The sequence below is a fragment of the Paroedura picta genome, chromosome 1, assembly GCF_049243985.1.
Source record: "Paroedura picta isolate Pp20150507F chromosome 1, Ppicta_v3.0, whole genome shotgun sequence".
Classification (NCBI taxonomy): Eukaryota; Metazoa; Chordata; class Lepidosauria; order Squamata; family Gekkonidae; genus Paroedura; species Paroedura picta.
In genome coordinates this window covers 180,438,426-180,459,910 of record NC_135369.1, presented here as the reverse complement: position 1 = coordinate 180,459,910, position 21,485 = coordinate 180,438,426, and the positions used below count along the sequence as shown (strand labels likewise).

Here is a 21,485-nt window from a genome sequence, read left to right as displayed (position 1 = left end):
CCTCTGCAGATGGAGGGGCTAGGCTAATGCCCCTGTTGTGTATGTGGACAATCTGAGGAAGGGAGCTTGAAGCAAGAGACTGGGACCCTGGACTCTTGAATGGGATTCGCCGAGCCCCCATTCCTAGTTGCTCAATGGACAATATAGTGGACCTATCAAGGGCCTCCATTAAGAACCAACTGTGTGTCTTGGCCATTGTTCCCGTTTTGCTTGATGTTGCTCAGTGTTCTTGTGCTTAGTAAAGAGGTGGCTGTTTGGAACTGTCCCCATGGATTTAATAGCCGCCACCCCCCCACCCCACTTCAAAGCCAGCATGGTGTAGTGGTCGAGACTGGCAGCTTCTAATCCGGCAAGCTGGGTTTGATTCCCCGCTCCTCCATATGCAGCCAGCTAGGTGATTTTGAGTTCACAGCAGCCCTGTCAGAGCTCTCTCAGCCCCACCACCTCACAGGGTGTCTGTTGTGGGAAGAAGGGAAGGCAATTGCAAGCCACTTTGAGACTCCCTCAGGCAGGGAAAAGCGGGGTATAAAATCCAACTCTTCTTCGGAGGCAACGGATTTATGATGAAGAAGGATCTGAGATGTTGCCATGCAGAACGTGCTCTCATCTTACTGGAGGTCTCAGGTTCAGTCCCTATCATCTCAAGGTAGTCTAGTTTAAGGTATGCCAGTCTCCAGGTGGGACCTGAGGATACTCCGGAATTAACCCTCATCCCCAGACTACAGAGATCTAGGGCTGCCGGGTACCTGCTGGCCACTGGCAGGGGATGGGAGTAGAGTAAGGTTGTCAGATGCAAATTGGGAAACTCCTGGAGATTTGGAGATGGAAAGGACCAGGGGCCTCACTCAGTGGAGTACAATACTGGTCTCTGCCATCTGCAGGTGAGATGTAATTACAGGGATTTTCACCTGGAAGCTGGCAACCCTACGGAGATCAGTTCCCCTGGAGAAAATGGATGTGTTGCAGGGTGGACTGAATGGCCTTGGACCCCACTGAGGTCCCTGACCTCCCCAGACTCCGACTCCAAATCTCCAGGAGTCTCCCAACTTGGATCCGGCATCCCTACCACCCACCCCCAACCGGTGGCTAGAGGGGGCCTGGCAATTCTCATCTAGACCCTTCTCTGCCTGGAGGATAATTGGGATGTAATAGCCCTATTATTGTACTCAGGGCTGATTAAAGTCTCCTGGAATGCCGTGTTCTTTCCGTTGGTGGGCCCCATAACTATTTCTGTTAACAAGCCAGGAAAAAAATCACATTCAGCTTCTTCTTCACAGGCGTTTTTTTCACACATGGGGTTTCAATCACCTTTTGCTCGCTATTGATGAGAACATCTGATTGCTGCTAAGGCAGAAGAGAAAGCAGAAGGCAGAAATTTGTAATGCAAATGAACATTCTAGTCGCTGCAGATTTTGCATTCGCCTTTCAGAGCGAGGGGAGGAAAAGCTGCTTTGAATACCAAACTGTTGTCTTGTTAAAAGGAGGGGAATTCGGATGCGCCTGGGTCTACGGACCCTGTCTTTGGGGGTGGAAAGTGCTGTCCAGTTGCAACCGAATTATGGTGATCCCATAGGATTTTCAAATCAAGAGACAGCCATTGCCTTCGAGAGCCAGTGGTTAAAAAGCAGCAGCATCCAATTGGGAGAACTGGGTTTGATTCCCTACTCCTCCCATGTAGTCATATACAGTTCTCTCAGAGCTCTCTCAGCCTCACCTCCCTCACAGGATGTCTGTTGTGGGGAGAGGAAGGGAAAGCAATTGTAAACCACTTTGAGACTCCTTCAGGTAGCAAAAAGTGGAGTATAAAATACCTGCTCTTCTTAGAATCATAGAATCAGGGTCATCTAGTCCAACCCCCTGCACAATGCAGGAACTCACAACTACCTGGCTCCCGACAGTAAACCCAATTTCATGCTCAAATGATTTCCCACCACCACCAAAAACCTCCAGAATCCAGCCTGACCTGGAGGTAATTCACCTACCATCCCACAGGGGCAATTAGCATTCCCTGGGTATGCAAGGGAGGACCACAAGAGACAAACACTGGCACATCCCTTCCTGCCCATCCACTCACAATCTGCCTAAGTTAATAAAATCAGCATTTCTTCTTCGACTTCCATAACAACCCCAGTCTTCCTTTGTGATTTCCCATCCAAGACCTAACCCCGTCTGATTCTGTTTCTTTCTCAAGATCTGACTAGCCTAGGCTAGTGGTAGTCAACCTGTGGTCCTCCAGATGTTCATGGACTACAATTCCCATGAGCCCCTGCCAGCAAATGCTAGCAGGGGCTCATGGGAATTGTAGTCCATGAACATCTGGAGGACCACAGGACTACCCCTGGCCTAGGCCACCCACAGGTCAGGGCACAGACCTATCTTACCCATAAGGCCACCTGCGGTCCATATCTACGTATCTGAGAGACCACCTTTCTATCTGCATTCCCTAAAGAGCATCACATTCTGCTAACACCAACCAACTGGTGGTCCCTGGCCACAAGGAGATACTTCTGGCCTCAACCACGGCCGGAACATTCTCTGTCCTGGCCCCTACCTGATGGAATGATCTCCCGGAACCTATCTGGGCCCTGTCAGAACTAACACAGTTCCGCAGGGCCTGTAAGGCGGAGTTCTTCCGGCAGGCATTTGGAAACATCTAACTTCTACTGGGCCCAACCCACATATTACCACCTATTATCACTTGTAGAGTGATCCAGACCGCTGTTCTGACTTGACCTTGATGGCAGGAGACTCCAGATTCCACATAGTTGATGCTAAGAAATTTGAGCCAGATGTCATTTACCATTAATTTAACCGTTTTAATTTAATTTTTAAATTTTATGATTGTGTATTTTCTTATGTTGCATACTACCCAGAGTCGGTTCTCCTGGACGGGTGGTATAAAAGACAAATAAATAAGTAAGTAAGTAAGTAAGTAAGTAAGTAAGTAAGTGATATGACCATACATAGAGCCTCTTGTGGCGCAGGATGGTAAGGCAGCCAACATGCTGTCTGAAGCTCTGGCCATGAGGCTGGGAGTTCGATCGCAGCAGCCTGCTCAAGATTGACTCAGCCTTCCATCCTTCCATAGTCGGTAAAATGAGTACCCAGCTTGCTGGGGGGTAAAACGGTAATGACTGGGGAAGGGAATGGCAAACCACCCCGTATTGAGTCTGCCATGAAAACGCTAGAGGGCGTCACCCCAAGGGTCAGACATGACTCGGTGCTTGCACAGGGGATACCTTTACCTTTACCTTCATGACCATACATGGTCATGTCAACCCACTCCCCCTCACCCGTTGCCAATGATAGGCCTAGAGTGGGTGGAAAGGGGAAGGACCCTAGGTGGGCGTGTGCATAGCCATGCTAGCATGGTTAAGAGCGGCCGCTTCTAATCTGTTGAGCCAGCCAACTGGGTGACCTTGGGCTTGTCACAGCCCTAATAGTGCAGCTTTCACGAGTAGTTCTGTCAGAGCTCTCTGTCTACCTCTACCTCACAGTGTGCCCGTTGGAGAGGAATGGCGGGTGATGATAAGCCACTGTGAGATTTCTCCAGCCAGTGAAAGCAGGGTATAAAACCCAACTTTTCTTCTTCTTCCTCATGCCGCGCTTCCCAAGGGTGCAAGACGGGGACGGTAGTGGCACTTTTCACATGCTAGAACACCAGTGTCAGCTTGGCCCTGGAAACCAAACCTCCCCCCCATCTCCCCCCCCCCCCCCAATCAAATAGCAAAAATTATTTTGCTTTCCGTCTTTAGTTCTGGGCCAGTACATGATAAATAATAGACCTAAGAATAAAAGATGAGGCAGCTCACCTTCAGACTGCAGAGATCAGTTCCCTGGAGAAAAACAACGCTTTGGAGCAGGGGTAGTCAAACTGCGGCCCTCCAGATGTCCATGAACTACAATTCCCAGAAGCCCCTGCCAGCGAATGCTGGCAGGGGCTTCTGGGAATTGTAGTTCATGGACATCTGGAGGGCCGCAGTTTGACTACCCCTGCTTTGGAGGGTAGAATCTATGGCATTAGAGCTCCGTGAGGTCCAGTCTTCCCGAGACTCCCCCCCCCCCCCCACACACACACACACAACCTGGAGCTGTTAACCCCATCCCAGTGGGCAGGAAGACCTGGTAGCCCTAGTGCACCAAGGTTGTTAGCTAGGTTCATGGACCCCTTTGGGATTTGATAAGCACGGGTTGGCCACATTAAGGAATGACCCGCACTGGGAAACAAACAGGGGATATTCTTGTCTCTCTCTGGATTGCCCTACTGGGATGAGTCTGGGAGATTCAGTGGTTTCATTCAGGTATCTTACTTCACAGCAGTCAGGGAAATATGTGCACCAACCCAGCATGCTCCTGGGTTAGCCTTTTTCCTCTGCCTCCCCTTGCGTGAAACGATCTTAAATAGTTTGGGAACCTCAAAGGATAACTCATCCTTATCCATGGTTGTTCCTCTATATCGGGGGTCCTTGAACTTTTTAAACAGGGGTCCAGTTCATTGTCCCTCAGACCGTTGGAGGGCTGGACTATAGTTTAAAAAAACAAACAAACCTATGAACAAATTCCAACTCTATGCTCCAGAGGGGCTATGTGTCTATTATCCCAGTGCCAGCTAGTGACAGGACCTGCTCAACTTGCCCGCTCTGACAAAATGTGAGCTCCTCCACCCCCCAATGCACTGGCTGCTACACTGTCAGACAGTGAGCTAAATCTGGGAGATCTGCCTACAATGATTAGTCTTGTCATGGCCTTGCCGACTGTTCTGAATGCTAAAAGCTGTTGCAGAGGAGTTGGTTCTTATATGCTGCTTTTCTCTACCAGAAGGGATCTCAAAGCAGCTTCCAATCCCCTTCCCTTTCCTCTCCCCACAACAAGCACCCCGTGAGGTAGGTGAGGCTGAGAGAGCCCCGATGGTACTGCAGAGAAACAGCTTGCAGTGCTATGGAAAGCAAAGGTAACCCAGCCGGCTGCATGTGTAGAAGAGCAGGGAGAGACCCCCAGCTTGCCATGTAGCTGTTGGGCCACCTGATCACCCCAAAATCCTGGCTCAAGAGAAGCCCTTGGAAAGCATGCCTGCAAGAGCTGCCCTCCCAAAACGTTTATTCCTGCTCCCAATATTGAAGATCCTGGCTCTTGAGAACCTGGGGGGAGGAGGGCGTCCAGCTCCCCTGCATCCAACATTTGCCCAAAAGGATCCAGCAAAAAAAAAAAAAGGAAAAAGAAAAAGGGAGGGGGTGCCCATTGGCTGCTGGATCCTACTCTTAGCAGCTGTGCCAAACTTCCAACCCCCCTTCCCTTGCGGCTACGAAGCAGGGGAGGAGGAATCCAGCCCACACCCACAGTCACCCCTATGGAGCAGTGGAATGGCAAATTAGTAGCATTTACCATTTGTAAGCCTTCTGCTACTTATAATTCGTGCGGAATGGCCCTGGGTTTTATCCCTAACCTTTGTGGTTCTCGCCTGTTCTCCAGCTGGGTTTTTATTTCCCTTTATATAATTTGTTGGGAACAAACATAAAACTGGACACCTCCCAGAATTGCAACTGATCTGCAGACTACGGATATCAGTTCCCTGAAGAAAATGGTCACTTTGGAAGGCGGAGTCTCTAGCATTATACTCTACTGAAGCCCCTTCCCTTCACCAAATCCTGTTCTCACAAGCTCTGCCCCCCGCCCCCATGGTCTCTAGGAATTTCTCAAACCAGAGTTGTCAACCATAGCTTTGTCCTTTCCTTGAGAGCCAGTTTGGTTAGGAGTGCGGACTTCTAATCTGGCGAGCCGGGTTCAATTCTGCACTCCCCCCCATGCAGCCAGCTGGGTGACCTTGGGCTTGCCACAGCACTGATAAAACTGTTCTGACAGAGCAGCGATATCAGGGCTCTCTCAGCCTCACCCACCTCACAGGGTATCTGTTGTGGGGAGAGGAAAGGGAAGGCGACTGTAAGCTGCTTTGAGCCTCCTTCGGGTAGAAAAAAGTGGCGTATAAGAACCAACTCTTCTTCTTCCTGATGGAAACAGGACAATTATAGCCTGATTCTGTGTGGAAGCTCTGTCCCCACCTTCGCACCACACGCACCAGATTGGAAGCTAAATTGGAAAAAACCTCTGTGTGGTAGCAGCCTACACACACACCCTGAAGTAGTTTCTCTTCCATATCACATTCACACATAATTAAAAGAGTGGAGAATAAAGGGACAATTTGCTTATCCCGTCTGGGAGGGCCAGCGTGGTGCAGACGTTAAGAGCGGCAGCTTCTAATCTGGCAAACTGGGTTTGATTCCCTGCTCCTGCACATGCAGCCAGCTGAGTAACCTTGGGCTCATCACAGCCCTGATAGTGCTGTTCTCACAGAACAGTCCTGTCAGAGCTCTCAGCCTCACCTACCACGCAGAGTGTCTGCTGTGGGGAGAGGAAGGGAAAGCCATTGTAAGCTGCTTTTGAGACTCCTTCGGTCAGTGAAAAGTGGAGTATAAAAACCAACTCCTCTTCTTCTCATCTGGAAAGGTTTTTTACCATTACCCTATTATGGCTTCTTTCCTCCACCTCTCAATGACCTACCAAGTCCCTTTGCTGGAGTGGCACGTACTTCTTTTCCTTCTGCTCCTGGATGGGGCATAACAGCCTGGCATAGCATCTCCCCTCAGCCTCTGACACTCAAAGCCAGTGAAACACAATGGTGGCCACACCCAATGCAAGGAGGCATTGCTTGTTAGTGTGACATGGAATGTAAATTGCCTTGCTTCGCTGGCTACTGTCCCCACTGTCCTTTTGCAGCTTGGGCATTGTGTGAGTGATCAGCGGTGGGAATTACTGCCCCAAAAATAGACCGTGACCATAAGAAGGAATTCTCCCTCCAGCTGTGTCCTGCAGAGATAACAGCAGCTTCTGCCAGCTAGGAAGGCTTTGGGAGCAGCGCGTAAATAAAACATGCGGTAGAGCGGGAACACTACAAAGGACTTGTTATTTCTCCATCCAAACAGTCCTCTTCTTCAAGGGTGAATTGTTGTTCTCAGATAGCCAGTGGAGGGAACTGACAAAGGCCGCATTCCCCAAAGTATTTTGCCTCGCAGTTTCCCACCTTCCCCATTGCTCTAGAGCAGGCTTTCTCAACCAGGGTTTCGTGATGGCCCTGGAAACGTTTCCCGAATGGGAGGGGGCTAATTACCTATGTTTGTAAAGTTGGTCAGAGAAAACCTTATCTGTACCACATGAATCATCTTTTATTTTTTTCTTTTTGCTGCCCTGCCACAGCTGACTTTGGGGTATTCAAGGCTAGAGACGTTCACAGGTGGTTTGCCATTCCCTGCCTGTGTGGGGTTTCAAATTGCCTTTGTATTCCAATTTAGCGACTGCTTGCTAACGGATTTCTTCTGTCATTTCAAACAGACACATTTTAGCAACTGGCTGCTAGCGGAATTTATTTACCTGTTGAGACAAACCCACTTGTGTCGGGTTAGCAAAATGTGATTCAACCACAATTGAAGAAAACTGTTCTGGTTTTTTACCTCTTCCTTGCACCTTTGGATCCCTGTATTGTGTTGTGTAAAATGTCGGTCGCACTTCCTGCAATACTGCTTCCCCTCTCTGCCCACCTTCTGTCCTAAGCGAACTGCCCTAGAGGGTTTGTGCTGTTTTCAACATTCTAAAAGGAGTGCTATAGAGCTATAGCAGCACCATTGGGCTCAATTTACCATTGGGCTCAAGAGGTGGTCCATTGATTCCAATGGTGCCACTATAGCGTTATAGCATTATAGTGTTCAGCTTAGAAGGTTCAAAAAGCAGCACTGTTTGAAATGACCATAGCATTTCAGAGACAACTCATTCATGGAAGAAATCACTGTGTGAAACTCCTGTCCCTGTATCGCTTTATTTGAAATCCGTTCAACAACTAATGCCATCCAGTTTATAACAGTAATGTGAAAAATCCTGTCATAACCTTGGATTTCCCTGATGGTCTCCCATCCAAATATGAACCAGGGATGTCCCTCAACAAAACAAAATCAGAGTCCTGTGGCAGCTTTAAGACCAACAAAGATTTATTCAAGGTGTGAGCTTTCGAGTGCAAGCACTCTGCTTCAAACGGGATGTCCCTGTTTAGTTTCCAGGAACTGATGACATTGGGCTAGCCTGAGCTATCCAGGGCTGAATCTGCACTTACTTTGTTTATTTATTCCATTGTGAATCCTGCTGAATCCATATTGATTTGAACTCGGGTCTTCCTCTCCCCCTCCCCATTGAAACACAAAAGTGTTCTGCACGTGTTTAGGGAGGCTCAGAAAGGGAGGAGGAGCCAAGCACAGCAGGAGCCTCTTTCTTTCTTTTCTTGAATGGGGGGGAGAGGATCGGAGAGAGCAGAGGGGGGGGGGGGAGGAAACCCCGAGGCAAACCTCTACAGACAAAAGTTAGGGCTTCTGCTGAGAGAAAATTAGAGCTTCCTCTTTAAGAAAAGATTGGCAGCCTGGGCCAATCAGGGCTTCTCTACCACGGAGTCTGCATCAAATGTGAAGCACCAGGAGTTCCTCATGGTTTCTCAATCTGATTCTTAAAATATTGAGGGCAAAAAGCACTCTAAGATATTGCAGGATAAAGGTAGGGTCACTCCGGATCATTCATGCTTGTTGCAGAGGGAAAATTTGAATCGGACCAAATCAAAATGGAAATCACATTCAGTGGAGATGGCAGGGACTGAATTGACCTGGGATTGGAATAAAAGCTCCATGCAGACTCCACCCAGGTTATTCGTTTCACGAAATCATGTAAATCAGGCCAGGGCTCCCCTTTGTGCCACAGGTGTCATGTAGTTGCAACCCTAAATGAAGGAATCTGTCTGATGAGGCCAGTTCTGAGTCATGAAAGCTTCTGCAGAAATAAATGTTCATCTTGAAAGTGCTCCTGGGTTCAGGGATTATTTTGCATTGCAGGCTAACACAGCCAACCAGTTGGAGTGGATAGTGAGAAGACAGTTTACTTTTAAAAGATTATTTAATTTTTAAAAAAGAAAAAAAAAACACAAGCTGAGGTAAATATGAACAAGCAGATGTGGGATCTCTAGTTTAAACCTGCTTTTAAAACCCTTTCCCTGGCAGGTTTATAACCTTTAACTATTGGATTCTGCTGCAATTTAGTTCCATGCTAGGCTCAGCAAATCCTATTAGAATACTGTAACGTCTCTTCTCGGTTACCCCCAGGGGAGGCATTAAATAAAGGTCAGGCTATCGCAACACTTCTGCTCAGCTAATTTTTAAACAACCCTTCTCCAGCTGACCCAAACTCCATCTGTTGGATCTTAACCTGTCTCCAAGGCCGCGGGTCCTAATGGCCGGTCCAGAACCCCACTCTCATTGGCTCCTGCGTTGCTAGGGTGATTTTGCCGCTCTGCCCATCACGACAATGAATGATAGGTCCTATTCAGTCCTGAAAATTTAATGGGGGGAAATTATGAAATGCTATTCCTGTCACTTATTAAGGGCTGCTACTGCTCTGCCAGGGGGCTGAGAAAGGAGTCGTTCTTGGTTGTCAAGAGAAAGGGCGCAGGGAGGGCAAATGCTCCTTTGGTAAAAGGGATGACATGTTAGATCTTTAGCTTGGTCCTGCAAAGGATCCAATCAAAACCTGGGAACTCCTCCCCCAGCCAGCTCTGGATTGCAAAATTCATGGTGATTTGGAGGCATGGAGCCTAGAGAGCTTGGGGCTAGGATTGTGCGCTGGCGGCCATTTGAGCCCGAGGTGGCCAGCGCTGCGGTGTGTGGGGGAGGGGCGGCGGTGGCGCACTAGTAAGCGCATGCACACAGGGGCAGAGCTCTGAGCCTGCATGTGGGTGCCGGGCTACACGCCACCACCAGCACCGCTCCTCCCCCCCACTCACGCTGTGTTGCTGGCTGCCTTGGGCTTGAATGGCCACCGAAGCAGCCGGAGCGTGCCGGAGCACACAAGCCTGGTTGGGGCTTGGGAACAGAAGAGGTCTCAGTGTGGTGGCATCATGCTACAGCAGCCCTTTTCAACCTTTTGACCATGGAGTAGCCCCTGGAATAAGTTATCAGACTTCAAGGAACCCCGGAAGTGATGTCAGCTGGCCACGCCCCCTGCCACACCCCCAGAAATGGCATCACTGTTCACAGCCTTAGCCTTCCTTTTGCTCTCTCCCCCTGCCTTTATTTATTTGCATTTGCATTTCCATTTGCATTTACATTTATACTAGTGGCAAAACCCATTTCTAAAAAATGGGCTTTGAAAGGGGAGAAGGGGCAAGGGAAAGGGAAGCCCCCCCCTCAAAACTTACCTATGCAGCAGCTTGTGTTCCTGGAGGTCTGGGGCAGTGGAGAGCAGCAGCTGGGCGGCAGGAGCCGAGAGCCCACCCCCCCCGCCGGGCATGCAAGAGGAGAAGCGGGCGCCGGTGGAGAGTGTCCCCTTGGGCCGGGGAGACCTGTGGCTGCGTCTGTGACGTGGCGTGAGTCCTTCCCAGGCCAAGGGGACGTGGAGTCACACCCCTCCCCTGCCTGCAAAGGCGGCGGAGAGTGTCCCCTTGGGCCACGAAGGCCTCTCGCCATATCTGCGACACGGTGAAAGGCCTTTCCGGCCCGAGGGGATGCTGAGAGGCCGCTCCCTTGGCAGGAAAGGCCCCCCTCACCACGCACGCCAGTGGAGAGGCGCCCTTCGGCTCGGGCAGGCCGGCACGCCTCTGAGGTGAGGGGTGAGCTTCTGTTGAGGAAGGGTGGGCGTTGTTCCAGCCAAGCCAATCAGGGTGCAGCCAGCCACACCCTGATTGGCCCTATTTTAACTCGCTCCACCCCAGCGGCAGTTTCACAAATATTAAGAGGCAGAACCATGGATAAATATATTTATATTTATATTTATATTTATATTTATATTTATATTTATATTTATATTTATATTTATATTTATATTTATATTTATATTTATATTTATATTTATATTTATATTTATATTTATTATACCGCCATACCCAGAAAGCTCCGCCTCATGCAGGCCAAGAAGAAGAGTAGGAGCTGATAAGACAGCCTGGATCCCTCATACCACGCCATTTCAGAACTCCCGCAGACCCCTTCCAAAACTCCTGAGGACCCCCCCCCCAGGGGTCCATGAACCCCCGGTTGGGAATCCCTGTGCTACAGAGTCCCCCTTCCAAAATTGCCATTTTCTCCAGGCGAATTGATCTCCTTTATTTGGAGACCATTCATAATCCTGGGAGGTGTCCAACCACCGCCTGCCTATTTGTAACCCTATTTGTAATAACAGATCAGAGCAGGGTTGTCCATACTGTGGCTCTCCACACGATCATGGACTACAATGACCATTAACCACTGCCAGCATGATGGAAAGCCCCTTCCATCATATTTATGGTAACTGTAGACCAGGGGTAGTCAACCTGTGGTCCTCCAGATGTTCATGGAGTACAATTTCCATGAGCCCCTGCCAGCGTTCGCTGGCAGGGGCTCATGGGAATTGTGGTCCATGAACATCTGGAGGACCACAGGTTGACTACCCCTGCTGTAGACCATGGACATCTGGAGAGCCACAGTTTAGCCACTCCTGGTTTAGAGGAGCAAGCAACAGTTACAACTACATTCCTCCCTCCCTTTCCAGAATATGATCAAACCTCTGGATCCTGCAGTCCACTAGTTACATTAGGGCAGAACAAGTATACACTGGGGCAAAGTACTGGCCTCCTGAAAGCATTTTCTTCAATCTCAGTTCTTCAGCCGGTTTTAGGGCTATGTGTTATTTTATGTGGAAGGACGAGTGTATACCCTTACGTCGCCCTTTAAGGAAAAACGAGCATTTATCCTTTTTTTTCCTCCTGTGGTTTATGCTTTTCTCCCCTTCTTTGCCTCTGTTTTGCCCTGAAGCAAAGCTTCGTCCAGTTCTCTTCTTTTACATTGACTACTGAAACACGCCCGAGGCTACTGCCCGACCTATGTGGAGGAGAGAAGTCACTCCTCTTTGTCGAAAGAAATAACCATATGCACACCACCAAGGAAGAAACAGGGCTGGTTCAATGTATTTTGTCACCCCCTAGCCAAGTATATGACTATCCTTTTCAGGGACTTGGAGCCAGCCAGCAGCGGAACAAGCTCAGGAAGGTGATGTAGATATCTGGGAGTGAGCCAACCTACTGATTATGCTGCCTTAAGCAGGAGTGGTTTAAGTCAGTGGTCCCCAACCTGCGGGCCGCAGCCCGGTGCCGGGCCGCGAAGGCCATGGCGCCAGGCCGCGGCTCCCTCTCCCCGTTCCCCCCCGCAGTAAAAAACTTCCCGGGCCGCAAGCCTGCGGCCCGGGAAGGTTCTTACTGCGGGAGGGCGGGGAGAGGAAATCAGGGCCGCGCCCACACATCACGCATGAGCTGGCTGTGCCCGCGCATTGCGCATGCGCGAATGCACCATGCGTGGCCGAAATTGCGCATGCATGGCACTTTTGCGCATGCGCGAAAGTGCCACGCATGCACGATTTCGGCCGCGCATGATGCATTCGCGCGGGCGCGGCCTGCTGCCCTGCCGGTCCCCAGCCTCAGAAAGGTTGGGGACCACTGGTTTAAGTAATTGCAGAGCCGGAGCAGAGTCCAATTGCAATAGGAGCAGCCAGACTGGGCGTGAAGAGGCCCCCCATAGTGGAAAGTGGTGTCACTCTGAGTGTCCTTAAAGAGGGAAAGGGCAGGAGGAGAGAAGCTATGGCCCTGATCCATGGGGGAGAAGGAACCTTTTGGGGCCCCTGAATGTGCAGGGCCCATAGCATGTGCTACGTGGACTACATGGATAACCTAGCCCTGGCCGTAAGGAGTCACTTGAGTCACTTAACTGGAGAACCAGTCCTGGAAGGGACTCACAAGCACAGTAGATAGCAGTTGTCCCACTCAGCCAGGGGTGGCCAAACCACGGCTCTCCAGAAGTCTATGGACTACAATTACCATAAGCCCCTGCCAGCATGGCCAGTTGTTAGCAGCTCATCATCATTTAGTCCATGGACATCTGGAGAGCCACAGTTTAGCCTCTCCTACTACAGGCTAGAATTACCATGAGTTAATCTGTATGACAAGGAAACTGGGTCAATCCCTTTGCCAAGGAAACTTTGGCTATTATGAAGATCGTTTTGCAGGGGTGGCCAAACTGTGGCTCTCCAGATGTCCATGGACTACAATGAGCCCTTCTGACAAGGGCTCATTGACATTTAAGCCTTCACCCCACCCTAGGCCTTCAAAGAAGATGAGTGAGTATTTTCCTCTGATGATCCAGCCTTCATGGTTCTGACCATTGCTTATTTTTATCAGTGGTATTTGGTGCCTGGGGCAGGCAGGTGATGTGAGGGGGCAGACTGGGCCTTGATGACACAGGGGATGGGGATGGGGATGGGGATGGGCAGGGTGGGGCCTGGTGAGGCAAGGGTGGGAGCATGTCCTGGCAGCTGCAGCTGGTGGAGCATGTACCCGGACACATCCCCTCCCTGGCCGCCAGGTCCCCGTAAGCCTCATGCTGCTGCCCTCCAGCCCAGCTGACCCATCCAAGACTTGCCTCACATCTACTGGTGCCTCACATCTACGAGGTGGGCACCCCGAGGCTGTGGCAATGGGTGCTGCCAGGGAGTGATGGACAGAGGACAGGCTGCGCCACATACACTGGGGTAGCTCTGCAACGAGAGCACTCTGGAGCATGGCCAGAGCATGGGACTTGGGAAAGATTTCAGTTCTGCGGGGCAGGTTGCTTGGCCAGCCCCTTCTGGGAGCTGGTGGGCGAGGCAGCGACCTGTGAGGCCATCCAGGGAAGACAAGCAGCAAAGGATCAGTGCTGAGCCCAGTCCAGGAGGTGAAGGAGCCCCCCATCCCACCAGGTTCCTAGCATCCCTAGGGCAGGGTGTGGCTCATGTTGCGCCACCGATCCAGTGGCATCCAAGGCAGGTGTCCTAGATACACCCCTAATTTCCATGATTCCTGTGCTTATGTGCCTCATGGCATTTCGTAGAAAAGCTATAAACGTCCAAGGTAGCAGCAGTAGGAGGACATTCTACAGCAATGCCCTCCTAATCTCTGTTTCCAAGAATGTTATCAATACACAGCTTGTGTGCTCTCTGCAGCATGTGGCGTGGGTTATAATTAGTTTGAGGATGTGGGTTAATTTTTTTTAAAGTGAGAATTTAAATGTAACCCTATGAAGCAATTCCGCCCTACATTTTGCCAATGCAAAAGTTATGCGTTTAAAGATAAATGACTTGTCCTCTTCTGTTTTGTACCTAACCTTCAAGGTATTTCCATGCCAGTCCCTGTCTTTGGACTTCAGGACAATTCCAAAGTGTTCCAGAACGGGAGCTGCTTACTCGTGGATGAGAATTTCGTCTTGATAGGCTCGTTCGTGGCGTTTTTCATTCCTCTTGCCATCATGATCATCACCTATCTTTTAACCATCAAAGCCCTCCAGAAGGAAGCCACATTATGCATGGACGACTTTGGCTCCAAAACCAAGTTCGCGCCCTTTAGTTTCTTCCCGCAGAGTTCTCTTTCTTCTGATAAGTTTTTCCAGCGGTCTCTTAGCAAGGACCTTGGCACCTCTGGGAGGAGGACGATGCAATCCATCAGCAACGAGCAGAAAGCATCAAAGGTCCTTGGGATTGTGTTCTTTCTCTTCGTCATCATGTGGTGCCCGTTCTTCATCACCAACGTGATGGCCGTCATCTGTAAGGAGTCGTGCAACGAGGAGGTCGTCGGGGGGCTGCTGAACATTTTCGTCTGGATCGGGTACCTTTCTTCAGCTGTCAATCCGCTCGTGTACACGCTCTTCAACAAGACCTACCGGTCCGCTTTCTCCCGTTACATCCGGTGTCGCTACAAAGAGGAGAAGAAGCCCCTGCAACTGATCTTGGTGAACACCATCCCCGCCATTGCGTACAATACGAGCCAGCTCCAGTTGGCGCAAATGAAATGCTTGAAAAAGGAGTCTAAGATGATGGCCAAGGACTACTCTACAGTGAAAATAGAGATACATCATTTGGACGGGACCTTAACAAGCAATGCTAGCCAGGTGAATGAAAAGGTTAGCTGCTTGTGAAGATCTGAGCCCTGACACAGCTGCCATGGCAACGAGGAGATCTTCTCCCCCCCCCCAGAGACATTTCCCCCTAAGCTTGGCTTGCGCAGAAAGAACAGCCCAGCCTATGAAAACCGTCGACATGATCACCACTCGATTGTATTCTTTTTGTCAATGAAAACCGGTGTGTAAAAGTGATGGAATGTTGGGGAGGGGTAGGCGGGTTGTAGAATATTCACCTTCCAAACAATTTGCTTAACTTATTGTTTATATCCTGGATATGTTTTTTCAGAAGAAACAGTAGATTGGTCTGATTATAAGACAAACCAGGAAAAAACTTTTTGGGTTTTTTTTTTTTTTTGTAATGAGAAGATACAGGCTTAAGATATTAGCAACCCCTGAAATAGGGTGGCCAATTGTGGGTTGGGAAATAACCTAGGTGTAAACTGCACGGAGCTTTTATTCCAACCCCAGATCGATTCAGTCCCTGCCCTCTACACAAAATGCGATTTCCGTTTGGATTTGGGGCGATTTAAATTTTCCTTCTGCAGCAAGAAGGATTGATTCGGAGTGACCCTACCTTTATTGTGCGATATCTTAGAGTGCTTTTAATGCTCAATATCCGGATTGGGAAACCAAGCTCCGTGGTAGAGAATCTCTGATAGGCTAAACCTGGCCATGTGACAAGCTTGCCTTAAAGGAGAAGCCCCTAATTTCTCTCAACTTCTGTCGGTCCTGGATTTTTCCTCCCTCCTCTGCCTTTTTCGATCTTCTCCCCCACCCCCTCCAAGAAAAGAAAGAGGCTCCCTGCCTGGCTCCTCCCCCACCCCTTCAAGAAAAGAAAGAAAGAGGCTCGGCTCCCCCTCCTCCTTCTGAGCCTCCCTAACCACATGCAGAAGAATTTCCTGTTTCAATGGGGGGGGGGGAGAGGAAGACCTGAGTTCAAAGCGATCTGAATTCAACAGGATTGACAATGGAATAAAGAAAGTAAGTGCAGACTCTGCCCTGGAGTGGAAGCTTAGGGAGAGTGGGGTGTAGGGAAGGGAAGAACTTCATGTAATACTGTAGAGTCCACTCTCCAAAGCGGTCATTTTCTCCAGGGGACCAGAACTTGGTCACCAGGAGGTCAAGGGTAGAACTGGGATATCTCCAGGTACCACTTGGAGGTTGGCAAACCTACCCATGAAACTGACAGGCCGCATTTTTAATTCTTCATCCAAAACACATCCTAAAACCCTTGCACTTAAGGAAAAACCAACAGGGTAGGGAGCAGGGGAAGTAGGAACGGAAAGAATCTATGCCCCTTGTATTGGGGCTTTAAAGGTTCACTGATTTACACACTGGTTGGGCATTCAGACTATGCCATTACTAAACATAAAAACCATTCCTATAATTTAATAGAAAAAGACAAAGAAAGAGGCAGACCTAGATTTAGCTACGTGAAAACCCTGGTTACTTTCCAGATTCTGCCCCTTTTTCTTAGCTCAAACCCATATTATAGTTATCATTACAAAATGACTAATTAATAGTCTGGTGGTTGGATTCTCTGTAGGCTAACTGTTTGCTCAGATCTGCAAGACAAACTTCCACTCATTCTGCCCCATTCTGCTCAAGTGACTCGGGAAGCAGGACTTGGGGAGGAATAGGAAAGTTCCAGTAATTCCTCAAAACTCTATGGTAAAACCATAGAGTTTGGGGGACAGAGAATGATGACTTCAATTGATGCTTCCTATGCCCTGTCCCGAAAAGTTCCCAGAGGTTGAGGGCAGAGGTCTGGCAACTCTACATGTGCATCAGACACTGCAATCCTAAGCAGAGTTAAACTCTTCTAGTGTTATAGAAGTCAACGGACTTGAAAGAGTTACAATAGGGTCATAATGACAGAGCTATGGGGCAGCAAGGCAAAATGGAAATATGAAACAGCAATCTTTTGACTTAGCACCATCTAGCTATATAACTGGAAGCGACATCACTGAGTCATGGGAAATTGTAAAGCATTTATCAGGAGATATGACCATATATGGTCATGTTGACCTGTTTTCCCCCCACCGCCCAAAATGGCCAATGATAGACGCAGAGGGGGTGGGAAGGGGAGAGACCCCAGGTGGGCAAATACACAGCTTTGCTTCCCAACCATCTTCTGCATGATTGTGCAGAATCTGGGATCTCATGAAGCCTGAAGAATGTTTCAGGGGTTTCTCAGTGCTAAAAAAGTCAAGAATGGCTGTGCTATGCAGACCAACACAGCTACCCACTAGAATCTGTTATTAAGCAAGATGTCCTTGACTGAATTTTTTGCACAGGTCCATATTGTTTTTACCTTGAAAAACGTTTTGGCATCTAAAACTGTGAAGTCTAGTCTGCCGACTGGTCAATCCGGCCTAGAAAAGAGAGCGGTTGCCATGTATCTTAACAATCGTCACTTTAATTTATACAAATCACGGGGGGGGGGGGGGGGATAGCATGAATATCTCAAGTCATGTGAAATTTGGTTACTTTGTTTTGAGTTTGATTTTTGAGATTTTGGTAACGGAGTTCTGTTTCCTCCTCCCGGCTGCCATTTTTGAAACCTAACAGCTTTTCTGTTGCTTGCCTTAGCGCTGATTTATCTTGAACAATAAATCGAACATGAATGTTCCCCCGCATCACTGCGATCCATGCTAATCCCTCTGCTCTCTGTCGTATCTTTATTCCGAGTTCTACGTTCTCTTGTGCACTGGACTAGAATGAAAACGGGAAAGAGCTTCATGCAAAAAACAAACAAGCAAAAAACCTGGCCTGATTTTCAGAAGCCAAAATAATGCCAGTGTTACATCCCATTGGGCTGCCTGACTGGGATGAGAAGTAAAGGTTCTTTGGGCAGGCAACTGAGTGGGAAATACTTTTCATCCCGCAGATATCTGACTCAAACTGGCAGCTGCTCTCACCCTGATGGGGAAGGAAGCGACCCCTTCTGTACTTTGTGGATTATGAAAACTATTTAGAAGCATCTTTGAATAATCCATAAAACAGTCACCACCCCATAGGTTATGTTGAAAGCCAGTTTGGTGTAGTGGTTAGGAGTGTGGAATTCTAATCTGGCATGCCGGGTTCAATTCTGCACTCCCCCACATGCAACCAGCTGGGTGACCTTAAGCTCGCCACAGTGCTGATAAAACTGTTCTGATCGAGCAGGAATATCAGGGCTCTCTCAGCCTCACCCACCCCACAGGGTGTCTGTTGTGGGGAGAGGAAAGGGAAGGCGACTGTAAGCCGCTTTGAGCCTCCTTCGGGTAGGGAAAAGCGGCATATAAGAACCAACTCTTCTTCTTCTTCAGTAATCTCAGGGCTCTCTCAGTGTCACCTCCCTCACAGGGTGTCTGTTATGGGGAGAGGAAAGGGAAGGTGACTGTAAGCCACTTTGAGACTCCTTCAGGTAGAGAAATGAGGCATATAAGTACCAACTCTTCTTCTTCAATAATACCAGGGCTCTCTCAGCCTCACCTCCCTCACAGGGTGTCTGTTATGGGGAGAGGAAAGGGAAGGTGACTGTAAGCCACTTTGAGACTCCTTCAGGTAGAAAAAAGTGGCATATAAGAACCAACTCTTCTTCTTCTTCAATAATACCAGGGCTCTCTTAGCCTCACCCACCTCACAGGGTGTCTGTTGTAGGGAGAGGAAAGGGAAGGCGAATGGAAGCCACTTTGAGATTCTTTCGGGTAGGGAAAAGCTGCATATAAGAACCAACTCTTCTTCTTCTTCATCATTATGGCAAACCAGGGTTTATGAACGAACAAGTGTGGACTGTACAACAAGTTGTGGTTTGTGGTGGGAACCGAACCCACCATTTGTACCTGACTTGTTAACCGTAGATAACATTAACTGACTTCTTGAGAGCCAGCACGATGTGGTGGTTAAAGAGCAGTGGACTGTAATCTGGAGAAACAGGTTTGATGCCCCACTTCTTCACATGCTGCTCACTGGGTGACTTTGGGCCAGTCACAGTTCTTTTAGGACTGCTCTCAAGGAGCAGTTCTCTTGGGGCTCTCTCGGTCCTACCAACCTCACAAGGGTATGTGTTGTGGGGAGAGGAAGAGAAAGGTGTTTGTAACTTGCTTGGGGACTCCTTTGGGTATTGAAAAGCAGGCTATTAAAAAAAAAGCAGCTTTTCTTCTTGCATCTGAATAAGTGGCACAACAAAATAAGAGTCCAATAGTACCTTTATGACCAATAAAAAATTATTCAAGATGTGAGATTTCGAGTGCATCAGCTCAAAAGCTCATGTCTTGAATAAATTTTTGTTGGTCTTAAAGGTGCTATTTTGTTGAGCTACTTCAGACCAACACGGCGACCCACTTGAATCTATTCTTGCATCTGAATTCAGGATTGCATTTTGCTCAACTGCAGAAGCTCTTTCAGTTTCCTGGATACAGAATAAAAGGCACAAAGCAGCAGAAAAATCTAGCTACTCTAGCAGCACTCTGTCTCCCTGCTAGCGATGATTCAATCAACAGGAATGCAGACCCATCCTCCCTCAAAAAGAAATGTTATCAAGGGCCCTACATTATCACGGGTCCTACATTATCTGACATTTTAATTCTGTATGGCAATATGCACAGCAGTGGTTTATGGATTTGCGGAGCCTGTAGCACCAGAGCCTGTTTGTTTGTTTGTTTGTTTGTTCAATTTATAATCCACCTTTCTCCTTGTCTCAAGGAGGATCACATGATAATGCCCAAAAACCCCAATTAAAACTATAAAACTATAAAAATCACAAACACAAGATGGTACAAGGAAAAATCCTCCAGCCTCCCCACAAGAAGAAGAAGAAGAAGAAGAAGAAGAAGAAGAGTTGGTTCTTCTATGCCGCTTTTCCCTACCTGAAGGAGTCTCAAAGTAGCTTACAGTTGCCTTCCCTTTCCTCTCCCCACAACAGGCACCCTGTGAGGTGGGTGAGCCTGAGAGTGCCCTGATATTACTGAAGAAGAAGAAGAGTTGGTTCTTATATGCCACATTTCTCTACCCGAAAGAGGCTCAAAGCGGCTTGCAGTCGCTTTCCCATTCCTCTCCCCACAACAGACACCCTGTGAGGGAGGTGAGGCTGAGAGAGCCCTGATATTACTGCTCGGTCAGAACAGTTTTATCAGTGCTGTGGCGAGCCCAAGGTCACCCAGCTGGTTGCATGTGGGGGAGTGCAGAATCGAACCTGGCATGCCAGATTAGAAGTCCGCACTCCTAACCACTACACCAAACAGTTTGTCAAATGGAATGTCAAATGAAATGGCATCGCCTGAGGGGGGGGGGGGGGGGTCATTGAACTTAACAGACCCGATCTCAACCAAAGACCCAGCGGAAGAGCTCTATTTTACAGACCCTGCAGAACGTTGATGGAGATTTGAACTAGAATTTGCAGGGCCCTAGCAGAATATACTTGTGGCAAGAGCAGCCAGATTGGCGGTGGAGAAGTCCCCTACAGTGGATAAGGGGTGTCACCCCAAATGTCCCTAAAGAGGGGGAAAGGGGGAGGAGAGAGGTTATATCCCTGATCCATGTGGGGAAAGACACAGCATGGGGCCCCTGGAAGAGTGGAGCTTGTAGCACATGCTCCACGTGCTACATGGATAAACCAGTCCCAAATATGCCTAATCGAAATTTCTCCACACAAAGCACCTTTACACTCAAAACCGGATTACAGCTGAATGATGATCGAACCCCGTCCCTCTTTATACACCCGGAGACAGTGATCAACAGATGTTCCTTCCTGAGTTTTTGTTTTATTTGTGGGAGAATGCAAGGTTAAGGGATTCAGTGAACCTGCAAAAAGGAACAGGAGAGGGGGAAAAGACTCATTTGCTTTCGGAGCAACAAAAAAAAAAAAAGAAGTTTAAGGAATGCAGTGAAAAGGCTAGGTGGAAAGGTGAAAGGGTGGAAAGGATGGATAATTGGTTTAGTGAAGAGCAGTCTCCAAAGGAACTTGACTTCCCTGCGGTTTCTCTAACCTTTCCCAGCCCAGTGCTTTGCCTGCAGTGGAACAGCACAAGTGAACATGAGATATCTTCCAGGTATATTGGAAGAAGAAGAAGGAGGAGGAGGAGGAGGAGGAGGAGAAGAAGATGGCTTTTATACCCTAGTAATGCTATTGGCCCATTAAATGGATACATTTTTTAAAATTTTAGGAGGGGCGTTTATCCATTGCTCTCCTGAATAACTACCATTTCCCAGCATGCCAGGGCCATGCAGAGAAGCCTTCTGGCAGAGGGCAGAAATCAAGGCTCTTCTAGACGTGGTCCTGCACTCCAGGAGCATGCATGTGCTGACCAGGAGGGCATATGTTTTGTTGGCTCGCAAGCTGGCAGCAAGGCGCTACCATCGGACCTGAAAACAGTGCCAGACAAAATTCAAGAGGCTGAATCTAGACTTCTTGAACAGCCTGGAGACTTGGCAGGGAGTCCCCAGGGAGAGCGGCAGGACTCCCTTCCA

The 21,485-nt window shown here is 48.8% G+C and overlaps 1 protein-coding gene across 4 annotated transcripts in view; it reads left to right on the top strand.

Moving 5' to 3' along the window:
- Window positions 1–21,485, top strand: part of HTR2A (5-hydroxytryptamine receptor 2A) — a 58,998-nt gene that overhangs the window by 36,397 nt on the left and 1,116 nt on the right. For 3 of the 4 annotated variants that reach the window (XM_077314298.1, XM_077314290.1, XM_077314277.1), the window contains one exon: window positions 14,248–17,477. In XM_077314298.1, the coding sequence (XP_077170413.1) occupies window positions 14,248–15,047 (800 nt within the window). In that variant the 3' untranslated portion in view covers window positions 15,048–17,477. Of the gene's footprint in view, window positions 1–14,247; window positions 17,478–21,485 lie in introns of those variants that run through there. The other variant, XR_013226990.1, reaches the window with a different exon arrangement.